General features: G+C 40.0%; 1 protein-coding gene across 1 annotated transcript in view; it reads right to left on the bottom strand.

Annotated features, from left to right (window-relative positions):
* ly75 (lymphocyte antigen 75) overlaps positions 1 to 16,640 on the bottom strand; it is a 29,000-nt gene that overhangs the window by 6,069 nt on the left and 6,291 nt on the right. The window contains exons 5-31 of the mRNA XM_044352837.1: positions 16,363 to 16,482; positions 15,370 to 15,510; positions 14,212 to 14,412; positions 13,822 to 13,976; positions 13,542 to 13,649; positions 12,212 to 12,300; positions 11,838 to 12,007; positions 10,164 to 10,363; positions 9,413 to 9,555; positions 8,952 to 9,030; positions 8,575 to 8,646; positions 7,794 to 7,917; positions 7,544 to 7,579; positions 7,161 to 7,330; positions 6,562 to 6,626; positions 6,356 to 6,432; positions 5,554 to 5,690; positions 5,139 to 5,247; positions 4,775 to 4,935; positions 4,430 to 4,559; positions 3,005 to 3,222; positions 2,753 to 2,915; positions 1,947 to 2,111; positions 1,706 to 1,828; positions 771 to 956; positions 450 to 673; positions 44 to 251 (exon numbers count right to left, since the gene is read on the bottom strand). Of these exons, the coding sequence (XP_044208772.1) occupies positions 44 to 251; positions 450 to 673; positions 771 to 956; positions 1,706 to 1,828; positions 1,947 to 2,111; positions 2,753 to 2,915; positions 3,005 to 3,222; positions 4,430 to 4,559; positions 4,775 to 4,935; positions 5,139 to 5,247; positions 5,554 to 5,690; positions 6,356 to 6,432; positions 6,562 to 6,626; positions 7,161 to 7,330; positions 7,544 to 7,579; positions 7,794 to 7,917; positions 8,575 to 8,646; positions 8,952 to 9,030; positions 9,413 to 9,555; positions 10,164 to 10,363; positions 11,838 to 12,007; positions 12,212 to 12,300; positions 13,542 to 13,649; positions 13,822 to 13,976; positions 14,212 to 14,412; positions 15,370 to 15,510; positions 16,363 to 16,482 (3,774 nt within the window). The remainder of the gene's footprint in view (positions 1 to 43; positions 252 to 449; positions 674 to 770; positions 957 to 1,705; positions 1,829 to 1,946; positions 2,112 to 2,752; positions 2,916 to 3,004; positions 3,223 to 4,429; positions 4,560 to 4,774; positions 4,936 to 5,138; positions 5,248 to 5,553; positions 5,691 to 6,355; positions 6,433 to 6,561; positions 6,627 to 7,160; positions 7,331 to 7,543; positions 7,580 to 7,793; positions 7,918 to 8,574; positions 8,647 to 8,951; positions 9,031 to 9,412; positions 9,556 to 10,163; positions 10,364 to 11,837; positions 12,008 to 12,211; positions 12,301 to 13,541; positions 13,650 to 13,821; positions 13,977 to 14,211; positions 14,413 to 15,369; positions 15,511 to 16,362; positions 16,483 to 16,640) is intronic.

Genomic DNA, 16,640 nt, shown 5'->3' on the forward strand with positions numbered 1-16,640 from the left:
ATGGCCTGTGTGGTTCTATACATAAAACACAACGGTGTCTTACTCTGTGATCTGGTGGTTTTGGTGGTGGTGTAGCAGATGGCTCCATCTACCAAAGTATGGCAGCTGGTCCGCACCCAGGCTCCAGCGGGGGTTACAAAAACACAGAGAGCCTCTTGATCATCTGAGCTGTATTCCTCCTGTGAGTCAGTGATGTTGACTTTGTAGTCAAATCTCGTTCCATCAGACCACTCATAGAGTGAGCCGCTAACCTGCACGGAGAGAGAGAGAGAGAGAGAGAAGTGAAATTATGAGCGAATCAATAATTATCAGGCAACCAGCACTACTCCATGGGTCTGCAAAAAAAAAAGTGAGATAAACTTGGGATGCAGTCACTATCTCATATGCTTAACAATTGTAATTAATTTTAAAATGTTTTCAGTCAGGTTTTGATTAAGAAAAAATCTTACATCCTGGTTCGACAGGCCAATCCAGAGCGGGAAACCATCTGTTTTGGCAATGAGTTGCAAATGTGAACTGTGCTTGGCGTCATGGACACTTGCCAGGTGGCCTCCACGCTGAGCACACTGTTCCAGAGCCTGGTACCAACTCAACTTTTGGGTCACAACCACATAGGTTAAGCTTTCCAAATGTTGAAAATCCCTGAGTGACTTCTTGTACTCCTGTTTTGATTCTTTGGAGAGGAGGATTCAAAAGCATTAAATATTTTCAATAATTATAATACAGGTGTCATAGGAATATGAATTAAGATTTGATTGTGATACACCAACCTTTGTCTATTTTGCAGGTCACAATTGCCCTTTGTTTGAACTCTGGGAATAACATTTTGTTTGTGACGAGAAGCCAGTTGCCTTGAATAGTGAGACCAGCCAAGAAGGACCCGTTTACATCTGGTCTGCCGCTTCTCCAGTTGGAGTATTGGACATTTGTGTCATCGTGCCACCTCATATGGTTACCTACAGGAGAACAAAATCACTATTAACACTGGTATAATGATATAAATACTGCCGATCACTTGTACTCACTTCATTTACAAAATTTCAGTCCTCAGACCTTCAGCAGGTAGCAAACACCACTGATACCATATACTGTATATGTAAATATAGCCTGTGATCAACCAACTGATCTCCTAACATCCATGCAAATTAAAGTCAGTGAGCTCTTTGTTCATGTAGGCCTTAATAATTCTTTCCTGATGAAGGTCTGAGGGCAGAAATATCAGAAATAAAGTGAGTATAAGTGATTGACAGTGAGTGTGATTTCATAATTCATTAAAAAACCTGACTATAAGACTTTCTGGCATGCAAGAACTCTGTAGTAACGTAAAAAAGAAAAGAGATTTCTGGAATAAGTTCAGCCACGCAACCAATACCCTGGGTTTAGGATCTGTATCAGGAGAAAAATATGGGCTTGTGACACCTCTATTGCATGACAGACATAATGGATCTTGAATTACAAATGAAAAGAAATTGATCTAGGTGTCCACAGATGTACATACATGCAATGACCACAGATACATATATATGTCTGTATTTCCCAACAAACAAAGTCAGAAATAAGGCCATACTCCAGGGGACAAAAATAGCCAAAGAATCACCTCATATGTTGGTCTTTTGGGTAAATGTATTTGCTATAAATTGCCTGACGAATCTACTAAAAATACAAAACAATTAGATATTTGTAGTCAAAGTAGTAAAACACTAACTGTTGTTATCTTTGACCATCCCCAGCCATACGAACTGGACCAAGTGTTGAAATGGTACGAGTTGGTCCTTGATAAATTCGTTCTCCTCTGCGTTCCGGATAGTTAGGATGTCTGCATCTTTGTCTGAAACACAAATGCATCATTTCTATTAAGCGTTTGGCTAAACATCAATCTGATACAGAAAGTTTCATAAGTAAACATTGGAGACATAAAAAGATGTCCCTGAACTCGAAATTCTTACGGAGGTCTTTGCAGGTTTTATTAATCTGTTTTTTGTCAAACTGTTCCCATCTGGAGGCGACTAGCTGGAAGGAGTAGCAGTTCTTCTTGAAGGGGATCCAGTTGGGACCATTAATCTTATGGGGGCATTTCACTGCAACATCCTCTGGTGTGGTGATGATCTCTTCTGTAATGCAAAAGTTTAGATTTTTATTTTTTATTTATATGACAGTGTCAAAATGTTTAGTGTATTTGCAAGCAAGGAAAACTGCAAGACTTAAGCAAAAAAAGCTGTAGGAAAAGAGGAAGGAAGCTTTGAGTGGTCGATAAAACTAGAAAAGCGCTATATGTGCGGTCCATTTACCATTTACTTTACAACCAAGGTAAACAAATTAAATTATAATTAATTAAAAGTATGAAATTGTTTAAAAGAATGAAAGAACAGAAAAGTTAACGAATAGTTCTTCCCAAGATTGGAATTTTCCTCTACAAGCACCTCCACATCCTCTTACTACAGGAGACTTGTCAGCAGGGTTGTAAATTTAAAAACAGTGCGATATTTCAGCATTGTGCTCTAAATATTGTGAGCCAGAACAGACATAACTACAGTATAAGCCTTTCTCTGACTCAATGAGTCCACCATCATGCTGTACAAAGGCACCCCAGAAAAAGAGAAAATTTGCCAGCACTCCTGAGAGAATTTATGAAGTTCTTTTCGATTTTTCCCGTCTACAATACATGTGATATACACCAGCAGGAACTAAGTCTATTTATATGAGGAAATACAACAGTGATTTCTACTGATCTATATCCCATATCCCTACTCACTCTGTGGTTTGCGGCAGATAGCGCCTCCCAGCACCTGCTCACACTCGGTGGCTTTCCAGAAGCCGTCAGTGTCGAGGTAAACACAGCGGCCAGTGGTGACATCAGAAGACCAGCGACTGAATACGGTGTGACTGTGGTCGGTCCAGCGGTAGTGGATCCCATCCTGAACACATACAAAAGAAAACATCTTGTGTAAAATGATAGAAATAGTGGATTGAAAAAATAAAGACAGCCCTCCTTTGATACACTTACGTCTTCGCTAAAAAGGCCAATCCACATGGATGTGTTTGCACGGCTCACGTGCACGCTGAGGGTGGATTGCAGGAGTGCGTCGGCCACACTCGCCAGGTCCATGCCTTTACTTCGGCACTGCTCTAAAGCCTCGAACCAGGTGAGGTTTTTGACGAGCATGATGGTGTCGTTACCGACGGTGGAAGTCTCTTCGTGGATTTGTGGCGCCTCTACTTTATCTGAAATGAGTCAGTTATATATTTAAAGAATATCTTGTCATGTAAGCCGTACCAGAGACCTGTCTATGTTGCTGCAGTGCCTTGACCCCTTGGCTGACAGGGCACCCCAAAGGAGGTTGACGTTTAAGCCACGCATTGTTTACTGCCTTTTGTATGCTTCATAAAAAGTTTAACTTGAAGAGGAACTTTAGCATGCCAGATTAAGAAACTTGATTAAGTGAGTTTTGCAGCAAAATCTGAGTAATAAAGCCATGTTAAAGGTAGAGTCAGTGATTCTGGAGAAAGATTGTTTAATACACTTTTTGTCATATTTAGCGAATATATCTCCTCACAGTCCGATAGCTCTCTGTTTTGTGTGTGCAATGAAAACAATCTGATACACAGCCCTGGCTCTGTAAATGGGAGACAAACAAAAGTGGCTCGGAGCAAGCCACACAACACTACTGTGGCCAATCAGCTGCGGGCACACAGGACAGGACAGGGGGAGGTCATCAGAGCTGCTGTCTGTGTGAGGACATGACATTCTCCCATCTCCGGCACCCGTTGAATGGTGGGGGAGGGCTGGCGAGCTGGAGAGAGAGAGGCTCTGTGGCCAACTCACAAAGACAGTGTTTTCTCACAGTACAGATACGCTTCCAAACTGAATCTGAGACAGTCTCATGGAGTCCCCCCCATGTTTTTTTGGGCTCTCAGTCTGTTTCTGTCATATTTAGTAAGTAAGTAAGTAAGCGTAATCTGAGCAGGCAGCTGTTTAAATCACACAACTATCCTGCTGTATATGTGTATAACTTATTAACCATATCAATGAATCAATAAATACAAACACTGTCAATTTCTTCCCGTGGAGCCGACATGCAAACTATTGTGGTTCAGTAAATTTCTGCTGTCAGTCAAGCCTGGCAGAGGCTGTTTGGCCAGCCGCTGTCCTCTCAGCTCCAAAGGAGACACGGGGAGGCCGCAGAGAGGCGGAGACTGTGGATGGACTGTTGTGCTCACGTGAGACGATATTTTTTCCCGCTCATGATAATGTGTAAGAGAACCAGAAGCGACTCTACAGCTGACGCATCTTGTCTTGACAAAGCAAATCCATGCTTTTGAAGAAACACGAAGGGAGGGGTGTATTTGTTTGAGTGTTAAGTTCAATTATGAACAATCTTTCTCCAGAATGAATGACTATACCTTTAATTGTTAGAAGTAGTAGATTTACCTGCATAGTGTTGGCAAATGGCCACATGTTGATACTGTGCACAGGAAGTATAGTCCCAGGTACCCATCATGGCAGAGTTGGGGTTATTGATTAAAAACACACACAGATCCATACTGTCTGGATCAAACGTCTATCAAGAAAGAGATAAAATACAAAATAAAAAAATCACATTATGAATCCAAATGTGGTGAAGCCTTTTTTTTCTGATTGACATGAGATGATTTTATTATGAGCTACTATTGGTGCAGTACTGCGAACAGTATATCTGCAGTTTGTGGCTGGATAAAGATAATGCATGATAAGGAAATTTGCGTTAATACAGATATGAAGGTCAGGGAGACTTACATTGACTTTTATAGCCTTGTGCATGCCGAGAAGCAGAGGATTAAAATTAACGTAGGCGACTTGGGTCTGGTCCACCCATTCGGGTTTGGAACGACGGAGTTTCAGACCAATCCATATCCTTCCCATGTTTTTCACCTTTGGCAATAGGCTGGTGATGAAGTCTGAACACACACACACAGTACAACAATATATTTTTTGTGTTGAATGGAGCATGCATTTTGACTCTGAAGAACTGTCAAAATCTGACTGGCTGAAATAAGAGGTTCAGTAAGGATAAGAAAACTAGGTAGTCAACATCATCTGAGTCATTTAAAGCCATGTTAATCATACTTGTTTTGTTCATTAGAACAATAGCAGTCCTCACCTTGCTCCACCTGATCTGATATGGTGACCAGGGTTCCCCTCACTGATTGGCATTCCTCATTGGCAGACTTGAATGTCACAGGTCTCGGGCTTGTCATCACTGTGTAGCACTGAAAAAGCATCATAATCATATGAGCAAAGAGAATCTATTCATCTATAAGAGCAATAGGATCTTTATGCCTCTCATGTCCCGTGTTATTGTGCTGTATGCTCTATGTGAATGTTCTAGGATGTCAAGGAGACGATTACGGGATATAGTAGTCAGTGTTTGCGGGTGGATTTTTCTTTGAAGAAAAAAAATATGTCTTTTAACAACAATTAAATGATCCTACAGTTTCAAGAATAAGACCATAACAACGGGAGTTGAAGTGTCACGCACTGTCTAACATGTAGATGCAGTGTTAAAAGGATCAGACCTTATTTCTGAAGGCCATAGAGTTATTTCCACATGGCAGTCCACCAGGCTGAGGCTCCAGAGGGTGTTTCTCCACCGACGTGATGTTGTGCCTTTCACACACAAAGGGCAATTTCGCCCCACAAGTGTGCCGATATGCTGCATGTAAATATACGACAGTAAAATGTATGCATTAGTAAAATATGCTTTTATACTCTCTAGATTAAAGTCAAAGTAAGTTTCTGCTAATTTTACAATACTGTTTTCTGTTACTGTGGAAAAAGACTTTTTGAGAAAGAAATTTGTGCTATTTTCTGTTTTTCTAGTTGTTTTCCCAAGTGTATAATTTTGAACAAATACAGTGTAAATATTGAAAGTACTCCAAGAAAAAAAAAGAGTGTCAAAATTTTAGATGCTGTTGTTTTTGTTCATGTAGTTTTAATTTTCATTTCTTTTTATGCATTAGACCTTGTACAAGCTTTTTGTCTTGGTTTGTTCATTGGCTGAACCGGGTTTTGATTGACAGGAGGAAATCCTGATATAACCGCTGTGATACTGATTAAAAATGTTCATGTTGGCTGAAAGACAAAAAAATAAGTCAACTGACTTAACTGTGAAAACTGTGAAAAATGTCTGAAAGTATCAGTCTGATAAACACAGCCATGATCAACTTCTTATTCACAAGGATGGGTTTCTTTTCCTGTGTTAGAAGTTTTTTTTTAAGGCCATTATACATAGAATGACAGTCACCGAGCCGAAACAATATAAGCAAATTAAAAAATATCCTTACTCAGCTGTATAGAAACATGAGGATGTTTACTCACTTGGAAAAGAGTTATCAGGACTGATGGAGGTGCATCTGCCCAAGAAAGCTGCATCATAAAAGTACGCCTGCATGTACCTAGAACATACATTATTTCAGTCAACCTCGACATCACATTTTACCACATGTATACAGCAATAAGTCCCGTAAATATCTGATTGATTTGTATAAAATGTGAAGTATGTGTATGTGTCTGTACTGCCTTACGTCATCGGGAACACTCGCCCAGGCTCTCTCAAATCGACCCACCAGTTTTGCTTTGAATCTGAAATCTGTTCAAAACATGAAAGCTTCAATACCACAAAGTGTAATAATTATATGATAAACTTTATTACCTTCACAAAAAAAAAACCCAAAAAACTTGAATGTGAAAACAGGGACTTAAGGAATTTATATTGTAAAATATCTAAAGTATGATAACACTGCATTTAAATCCTTTTATGTTCAGTGATTATCAGAACTATATGTACATATTTGTAGCACTTTCATTAAGTTGGAAGACTAACAAAAGACAGATTGACACATTGATGCTGCGGAGGTCGAGATTTCATGAATTTTAGTCCCTAGTATGGGTCAAGCCTCCAAAACACTGGATCCTACATTTCCCACAATGCAACTTGCTAACATCTTTTGTTTGACCCTCCTTGCCAGGTTAACACCAACATCTTTCAAACTCAACATGTAACACAGGCGTTTTGTTATAAATTTGTAGTTTCCAACCCAAAGCTGACATATAATATATATATTTATTCTATCTTAACACGTCCTCAGGAGAAATCCAAAATGATCATGACATGCTCACTTACTTTGCCTATGTACTGGTGGATCTGTTTGGCAGCGGTGGGGCTAAGTGGTGCAGCCAATTTGCTGTCATTTGCACCGCAAAAGAGCTGTGCTTCCTCAAAACTCAGCCTAAAGTCATTCACAAACCAAAACTCTCCTCCATCTACGAAGAGAGACGTCTCATGGTGCCCACCTGGAAAACACAACAAAGGGCTCTAAAATCATGACATATTTTAGACTCACTGACAAATAATATCATACTCCACCACAGACATGCACAACTGAAATCTATCTATCAGTGAACTGTCTGAGGATAACATGTTGAATTAAATAAATTCTGGTCACCGACAGATCTTAAAAGATAATTAGGCTTTCAACACAGATTCTGGAAACATTTGGTCATTACCAGGATTGTACCAGACTGGTTTCTTTGGTTCCTTTCCTGTTGAAACACAAAGAAAGAATGAATTAAATCAGGGACAAATCGCCTTTTTTACTTCATTACTGTGTTTAATGACACTGTACAAATAAATCAACTAGATTAATTGGACAGATTTCTGTGTGGCCAACATTACAAATCACTTTAATTAAGCTAGTTCACAATCAAAAAGCAACCATTGCTTTGTGCACACATCCACCACACTGTGGTGCTTTACCGCGTGGTATCTGGCAGACCCATTCAAGCCTGGCATCGCAGTGAAACGGCGTGGCGTAGAAAGGTGTGGGAGGTACGTCATGGAGCAGAAACACAAACAGATGTTTGAACGTGCTCTTCATTGTCTGGTGAGGGCAGAGATTGTTTGCACAGATATTATCACAACGGGAGAATGCAAGAAAAAGCGGTTTCATAACTGTGACATTAGAGACATTGTTGCTTCCAGCAGTTCAGTGATAGCTGAAGACAAGACTGACTCTTTCTGACAACATTATCACCAATCCACACAACCAAAATGAGAGCAAAGGTCAGAGTCTGAGTGTCAAAATAAAAAAGCAGTGCTTAAATGGAGGGCAACAGAGAGAGAGATACACTTCCTTCTCAAACAAACAAATGAAAATATCAATTTCGGTGTATGGCAAGTGACCACATCCCTATAATGTGAGAGAAGAGAAACAAGTGTTCTGACTGGTTGTGATAATAATGCTGTCTTTTCTTTTCCATTTCGTTTCCAGATAGCATGTAAGATGTAGGAGTCATTGTGGGCGGATTTCAGCTGTGGCTCTTCTCATGAATCCCACAAACAGCGGAACAAATGGCCTTGATTCATAGATCACGCTGTACAATACGGATAACCAGATCTCTCAACACTAAAATGTTGTAAAATAAATGTTGAAATATGTGCATAAACAAAGAGACTATAAATGGAGAATAAAGCCAGGACAAATCTTTTATTTCTCATTTAAAGTCTCTATTTAGTTGTACAAATCTAGCCAGCTCACCTTAAATGCAGTGCAATCCCGACTGTAAGCATCATCCTCGTGGAAATCTTGGTGTAAAACATCCACAGATACCTGTTCCAGAGTCATTAAATAAACAGACTTTACACTCAGAAATAAATGTCCTTTATTAGCATTCAAACCACACATGTTGTGTTTGAGAAAAATAAAGACTAGCTGCAGGGTTGTGCATTATGAAATACAGCCAGTTTTCAATGCAGTTTGATATGTTCAATGCATTTTAAGAAGTTATTTGATAAGTATCACTTTTATCATTATGTATACCAAAAAAATTTGACCTAAGGGATTTGCAAAGATGCATACTGTATGTCATTACACAATGTGTTAGGATGGGGGGATGAAATTAGGGCTTTACTCACAGGACGGCCATCGCTCCACTGCCAGGAGCGATCTGCTGGGTTACGTCTGTTCAGGCCGACCCAGAAGTACCGATCATCGCTGCAACAAGACCAAACAACATGGGTAAACCGCTGTCATCCATGACATGATCTTAGTGCTTTATCTGCCCTCAACCTGATACTGAACCTCACCTCTGTTCCAACAAGTGTGAAATGTGAGACAGGAGATAGTATGTGTTTATGTTAACCTTCAAGTGAAGAGCTGAATGTTTATGTGAGCACTGAGAGGAGGTTGAACTCAGAGGTATGCACCTATGAAGACATCGCTACTCCCACACCCAACACTCTTTTGCCCGGGGTGCGTGTAAAAGTTAAAACAACAATTCATGTCATGTTACAAAATAAGCAACGATAAAAACAGTAACGCTAATAATGCTTCAAATAGGAATAGATACAGTACTCGTGTACGTGTGTGTGTTTACCTGATGGTGTTTCTCATGATGCTGTGCAGGGCTCTCATCTCACTAACACTGGTGAAGCTGGGCAGGTTGGCTCCCAGAGCCTGACAAAACCTCTCAGCTTCCTCCCACGAACGTTTCCTGCTGAGCCTCTCCTCATGAAACACCTGACAAGGTAAAACAACGGTTCACAATAGCCAATAAGACTGTTCAGTAAAAAAAACAGACTCGAGAGGACTAAAGAAAGCCAATTCAACTGTCAGATCATGTTATTTAGAATCAAATAAACAGCGATGGCAAATTGGCAGAGATCATAGTCTAATGTGGAAGCAGATTGATACTCTACAGGAATGGTCATTTGTTCCAAATAATAAGATTTTAGAATGATGATAATACATTTTTGCTTCACTCTACTACTAAATATTACTTTCTTGCTCCAGGTTTGGTTTGTGTTTTGTTTTGAGTGACTAGTGATATTCTCATAAAGTGACTTCCATTCTGGGAATAATTAACTTCTTTCACAACCACTATCACCTCCTCCAAACAACTATCGTTGCTAATGGTGAAAAAAGTCTACAGTACATGACCACAGATATCAGCTCTCACACACGTGTTTCCACTTTAGAGGACATTACTTTGACTTACATTCATTTCCCAGAGACTTATCCTAACTTTCACCACCCTAAAATTAATGATTTACATTAACTTGCGTTTTGTCCCCATAAGGGAGGCGAGTCCTCACAACATGAGAAACCTGGACCACACACACACATACCTTGTAGCAGTATCTGCTATCTGAATTGGACATCCATCCATCTGAACAGTTTTTGCTGAGGTCCGGCTCTGGTTCTGGGGGCGGAGGTGGACTGAGGTCTGTCCTACAAATGGTGCCGGCCTTAAAAGTGGTACAGTTCTTCGTCTCCCAATGGCCAAGGGGTTTCGCGGTGGAAATCACAACACAACCTCCATCCAGCTCTGAAATACACATACAGATGTACAATATCAAATGCTTTGTGTGGTACTGCTGATACAGTTACTGTTGATGTCCATATAAATTATAGGTATAAGAAACCTCCTGGTTTTACAGACACTACTGAAGTAAACATTCACAACTTTGATTTTGTTGTCTAGTGTTTGTCTGTTTTTAAATCAGTTTGGGAGTGAAAGCAGGTTCTGGACGTGTGATATGATTTTTGGTTGTGGGGCGATCTGTTTCTGTATATTTGTTGGGGGGGGGTTTACATGTATTTTGACGCTGTCGGCACACACACAGGACACAGAGGTGAATAATATTGATGAAATGTGTTTTTTTGTGGACATTTCTGCCAACAATCTCGACCAAATTTGGTATGGAACTTGGACTTGTGTCCCAACCATTTTCAATTACTAAAATAACAATTTTCAATCACTGTGCACTAGTAAAAATACTTTTATTTAAAAAGATTGTTTCAGCAGAAAGAGGAAACGTGGAGACAGAGGTGGATGACATGCAAAAAAAGTTCCCCAGCATGGAATTGAAACTGTGGGTGTTGCATTTATGTGGCATATACTGGGACAACCCCACATTTTGTAATTCAACCCATTAACACCCACTGCTTTTTGAGGCTGGCTCTGAATTAAAACAAATTGACTTTTTTTTTTTTATCCTTAGACCTTTGTGATGACTTAGTACATTAAGTTTTCAATGATTTATTTCATTGTTGGACTGCCATGCTGTTTTGAAGATAGGTTTTTAAGGTATTTTTAAGGTTTTAGTTGAATGCTCTACATGACCATGACCATTAAATGACCATAAAGATGAGAGTCTAGTTACTCAATACATAAGGTGTAATACATATTAATGTTCATGTAACTAGCAGTCTGTTGCGGTTCTACATTGGCGGAAGAGTGGGTGGTAAAAGGTTACATTTTTTTCTTAGTAAATCAGTAAATCTGAACCTCCACACTAGAAAAAAAAAACATATTCTGGAAAGACAGGTGCCGAATCACATGTATCAAATTATTACACTGAGAAAAAAATAATATAAATTTAGGCTGCAACTAACGATGTTTTCATCAATGTCATCAACTAATCTGTTGATTGTTTTCTCGATTAATTGATTAATCGTTTGTCGACAAGTCTGAAATGTCTTGTTTTTTTTCCCAACCAACCATCCACAACCTAAAGATATTCAGTTTACAACTAAAGAACCCAGAAAATATTCACATACGACACACTGTAACCAGAGAATAAGGGCGTTTTATCTTTAAAAAATGACTCAAAACAATTAATTGATCATTAAAATAATTGGCGCATTTTCTGGAAACCAACTTATCATTGCATCTCTACTCTTAATATAATATACTCTGACATTAATCATGAGCCTGTGTTGTCTTGTCCAGTCCTCCAGACTTGTGCCATACCTGCTAGGGAACTAAGTGGAGCACTGGCAACGTGGGTTTAACTTACCTGGTTCGAGCGAGCCCCAGTTGGTGTATGTCACCACACCCTTGTGCCCATCCTGGCTCAGCCACTGATACTCCCCTGTGGTCTTAATATCCTGCAGCCCGATCCAGAAATACTGAGTTTCATTTTTCATGTGCTCCGCAAGCAGACGGCTGATGAAGGCCTGCTCAAACCTGGAAAGATCAATAAAGTATGAGCCACCATTTTCCTGCTCAAGCATGGAGAAGACAGTTAAGATACTATTAAAGAAGCATATACAATGGAAGAGTTATCTGTTTTACAAATAAAAGTATTATTTTGACATGATACCAGAAAGTATTCACATGGGCAGCTGATGAGTGATGATCAGTGGGAAAACCAGTTGAACAACTTCGTACCTGTTTCTTATTGTGACGTTACAGCGATCCTTGAAGGTTACTTGATTGGTGTTCACTTGATAACACGAGTTTCCGTGTCTCCGCCAACCCTGAGGATCGACAGCAGTGAGACTTCAGCTACATTCAAATTACAAGCAAACATGGTCCAAATTTGTCACTTCCATGCTTGATCCTAGTTTTGATTCAAACTAAGTCCTCAGCGATGGGACTGTAGTGAGAACAGTCAGATCAGTATTCATATTCTCTTCATCAGAGTCAACTATGGTAGTTTCATTTTTGCATTCATTTCCAGCAATGGCTGCTAATACAGCTACAGAGCATTAACATTAAACATTTACTGAGCATGAAAGGGCATCAAAAAGTGTAGTAGACTCGCATATCCAATAAACTTCAAACAGTTGCTGGACCAAAGAAACAATGTACAAAAGAAAGATGAAAGTCTGCACACTGTAGCTCCCTTAGATGCAGTTTAATGAGACATCCACCAATGGTGTTGTTGTTGGTGGATATCTCATTAAACTACATCTAAGGGAGCTACAGTGTGCGGACTTTCATCTTTCTTCTGAGCATCAAAGGGGACATAACATGCTTATTGTGATTTTCTGTTATTTTAATACTGTTAAGATGTCAGATGTCTATATTAAACATGGTCAAAGATATAAAACTAGAGGTGAACATAGATAAAAAATGCTCCCTGAAAGTCCAAAGCCTGCTCTGTATGCTTCATTTGCAATGTGTCCTCTACTTCTTTCCGGTGATCACATCAGATCGTTTGCGCATGCCCACAAACAGCTGTTGGTAACCTTTGTTGCTAAGGTTGTTCAATTCGTTGTCCACTCGCATATTTTGGATCAGATTCATTCTCTAACATGTACAGATGCATTTGAGGAGTTGAGATTTCTAGTAAAGAACGAGAAAAAAAAGTGAAATCCTACTACTACTGTTTGTTTACATAGGCTCTGGAGCCGCCAAAAGCCTGCCAAGGGGCAGCTTCCCGAAACTAACAATCAGAACAGAGTGGACTCATTGGGAGGGGGACCTTAAAGAGACAGGAGCTAAAACCGCTGGTTTCAGACAGAGGCTGAACTGAGGTGCTGCATAAAGGGCAAGTATAAGATAAATACAAGGTTTTTTGAACTGTGAATCATGCAAAGATATTCCAGATTAAAACCTGGAAATGTGCATGATATGTCCTCTTTAAGGTGAGTAATATGCATGCAGTCTTTCACTCTGGACCTAAATTGCATAACATGATGAGCTGATACTGTCTATTGCTAACCACATTTAAAAGGTTTCCCTCGGAAAATGTGGTCATGTAGACAATACTCACATCCTCATAGCGACAACTGGCCTGTGTTGCCGATTCGTTGATTGTTCCGTTCTTCTGACAAATAAAAGGTAGGCTCTCAGTGCAGTTCCCAACCGACCAACCATGAGACTGTGGAGAACGGACACAGGTTTGATTTTGCAGATCTTATATAAACAAACTCTTATAGACGATCACAAGAAGACAAAAACACAGCCTTGGTACAGGCCCCACACAAAAAGGCTGCATACAATGGGCCAGGTTACACAGAAATGCTTGTACTCACACACACATGCACACACACCTCTCTAGAGTAGAAGACACAGTTGGAGTTCGAGGTAGGCTGAACTGGTTGGTTTGGGCCCCAGTAGGTGAAGGTGACGGGTTTCCCATCGACCCACTTGAAGACAGTGTTGTTAGCACTTTGCAGGCCAATCCACACATCCAACGCCTGGCCATCTGACAGACCGTAACACACATATGATCAAATCTCTTTCTGGAATCAAGCTCAAGTAGGCAAAACAAGTGTCTGGTGAGAAAACATGTTGAATTGAATCCTCATGTCCACCTGGTTTAGTAGTGCATGTGAAAAAAAATAAGCCAGTAAGGTGCCAATCAACTCGTTTCATGAAACAAATTGATTTGCACCTTTTGATTTACCCTAAAAAAAGAAACTACAATATGAGAGATTTACCTGCATGGAAATTAGTGCTGATCATCTCTTTGGTGTCAATGGAGTGGAAGCTGGCCAGAAAGCCTCCTCCTCCCTCTATGTTTTTACAGTGCTGCTGAGCGCCTTCAAAGTTTTGTGGTGTGTCATTCACCAACTTGTAACACCAGCCGTTCCATGGGACCCAACCATGTGGACACTCTGTTTCTTTATATTGAAAAGGCTCTGCAGAGAGGGAGAGAGACAGATAGAAGCCATGATGGGAAGACAAGTCAATTTTATCTACATAACCCCAAATTACAAATTTGTCTCAGAGGGATTTTACAATCTACAAACAGTTTAACACCCTCTATCGTTGGACAATCGACTTAAATCAGGAAAACCCTTTAACAGGGAACTAGAAGGGATACCTCTTCAAGAATGTACAAAAATGCAGTAGCTGTCATATGTACATATGAAGGAAATCCACCGCTTTGGTACAGACTGAAATATCTCAACAACTAGTGGATGGATTGCCATGAAATTTTATACAGGCATTCATGGTCTCCATGGGATGAATCCTTCTGACTTTGGAGATCTGACCCTGGTTTTTCCTCTAATGCCATCATGAGGTTAACATTTGTGGCTTTGAGTGAAATGTCTTAACAGTTATTGGATGGACTGCCATGGAATTTGGTGCAGGCAACCATCACCCCCTCAGGAATAACTGTAATCACTTTGGTGAACTTTGATCACGTTTTAATGTGTCAAAATACTTTGGTTTATGACCAAAAATATCTGCAAAACTAATGACATTAGCCTTAGAAAGCTAGCTTTTAGCTATATCTGGTGCAATATACTGTATGTGTTGTGCATTGTCTCTGTTAAATAAACAATACTATTAAAAAAAGCCTCTACTCTACTTTGTGTTTAGTGCTAAGTAGCAAATGTTAGTATGCTAACATGCTAAACTAAGATGCTGAACATATTTAACATTATAACTGCTTAACATCAGCATGTTAGCATTGTCGCTGTGAGCGTGTAAGCATGCTGACATTAACGTAAAGTTCAAAGCCCTGCTGTTCCCAACTAGAGCCTCACAGAGCTGCAGAGCAGGAAGGGTGCAGACTCTTAGTCTTGTTTCAATATTATTCAGAGGACATATACATAAAGTACAGAAAGTGAGGTCAGCAGCTAACCTACCTGTTGGTGCAGTGTGAGAGGCATTGAAACTCTTTTTGCAGATGTATGGCAGCCGTTCACCGCACGCCTCCGATTCATAGTTCTGCTCAGAGTTCAGGACACCACAGTCTGACTCGATAATAATAGTGGTGGATGGCATTCCTGTCAAACACGTGCATAAAACAAAAATAAAATCACATACCGACTGAGACAGCAGAGCAGAGGAGTGGCATTTACCTCTGAGTATCTTTCTAGCTTCAGCTTTTTGACTGTGGTTCATACACAGAGAGGAAATAAACAAATCCTTTATGTTGCAATATTGCATAGTAATGTCAGTAGCAACACTGACATGATGTAAATTACGGCAACTGCAAAGAGCTCATATCAGTAGGAGGCCAGACGGCTGCAGTATCCTTGACTGTCACACCGCAGTGTAAGAACAACACCTTCCCTTTGAGACAAGATACAGCAAAATATATTACAATAGCTAGAAGGCCTCCATTCAGTACTATTAATGGGTTATTCAGCAACACTAACAATTCCAATGCCACACTGTGTCCAATAACCAGGCACAATGAGCTTCTTTGCAACACTGGCCTCATTGTTTGTCTGACTGACACCGACTCTCAGTTTATAGCAGGGCAGCAGCGACCGCAGCAGATTACAACAAGATGCAGGTTTGGTCTGCTGGAGGGAGCAGGTGGTTCCGGGAACCGAGACTGATTCATTGTGGTTATGCAGAACCAATGCCCACAAATTCAGTTGCATGAGAAACATCTCTTTTTCTCTCTCTCGTGCTATTTTTTTTTGTTTGCCACCACACATTTTAAGACCTACATGTTTACATGTCTCTCAAATGATTATAGTCGTCAACTGACATGTAATGGACCTAAATTTATGGAACTTTTTTAAATGTATTTATTTAGTAACTCACAGAAATGGGACAACGATTAAAAAAGTAACACAGTAGACAGACAAAAGTTTATACAATGATGCAAGAATAACAATCATCACCTTTTTCCCAACGCAGGAAGGAGAGAGGGGAGCCATCGGACCACTGCCAGCCCTGAGACGTGTCTAACTGATGAAGGCCGATCCACATCCTCTCGGGCATCGTTTTAAAGCCTTTCAAAACTGTACCATGCAACATCACAGCATAGATTTAAAAAAAAAAAAGGGGGGGGGCAAATTGTGAGTCCAAAAGAATATGAATCAGAAAAGACAATTTGTAACTGTGAATAAAACATAACGTAACATACAGCATCCTACAGGGATTCTGTAAATGGGCTGAG

Source organism: Thunnus albacares, chromosome 1 (assembly GCF_914725855.1).
Source record: "Thunnus albacares chromosome 1, fThuAlb1.1, whole genome shotgun sequence".
Classification (NCBI taxonomy): Eukaryota; Metazoa; Chordata; class Actinopteri; order Scombriformes; family Scombridae; genus Thunnus; species Thunnus albacares.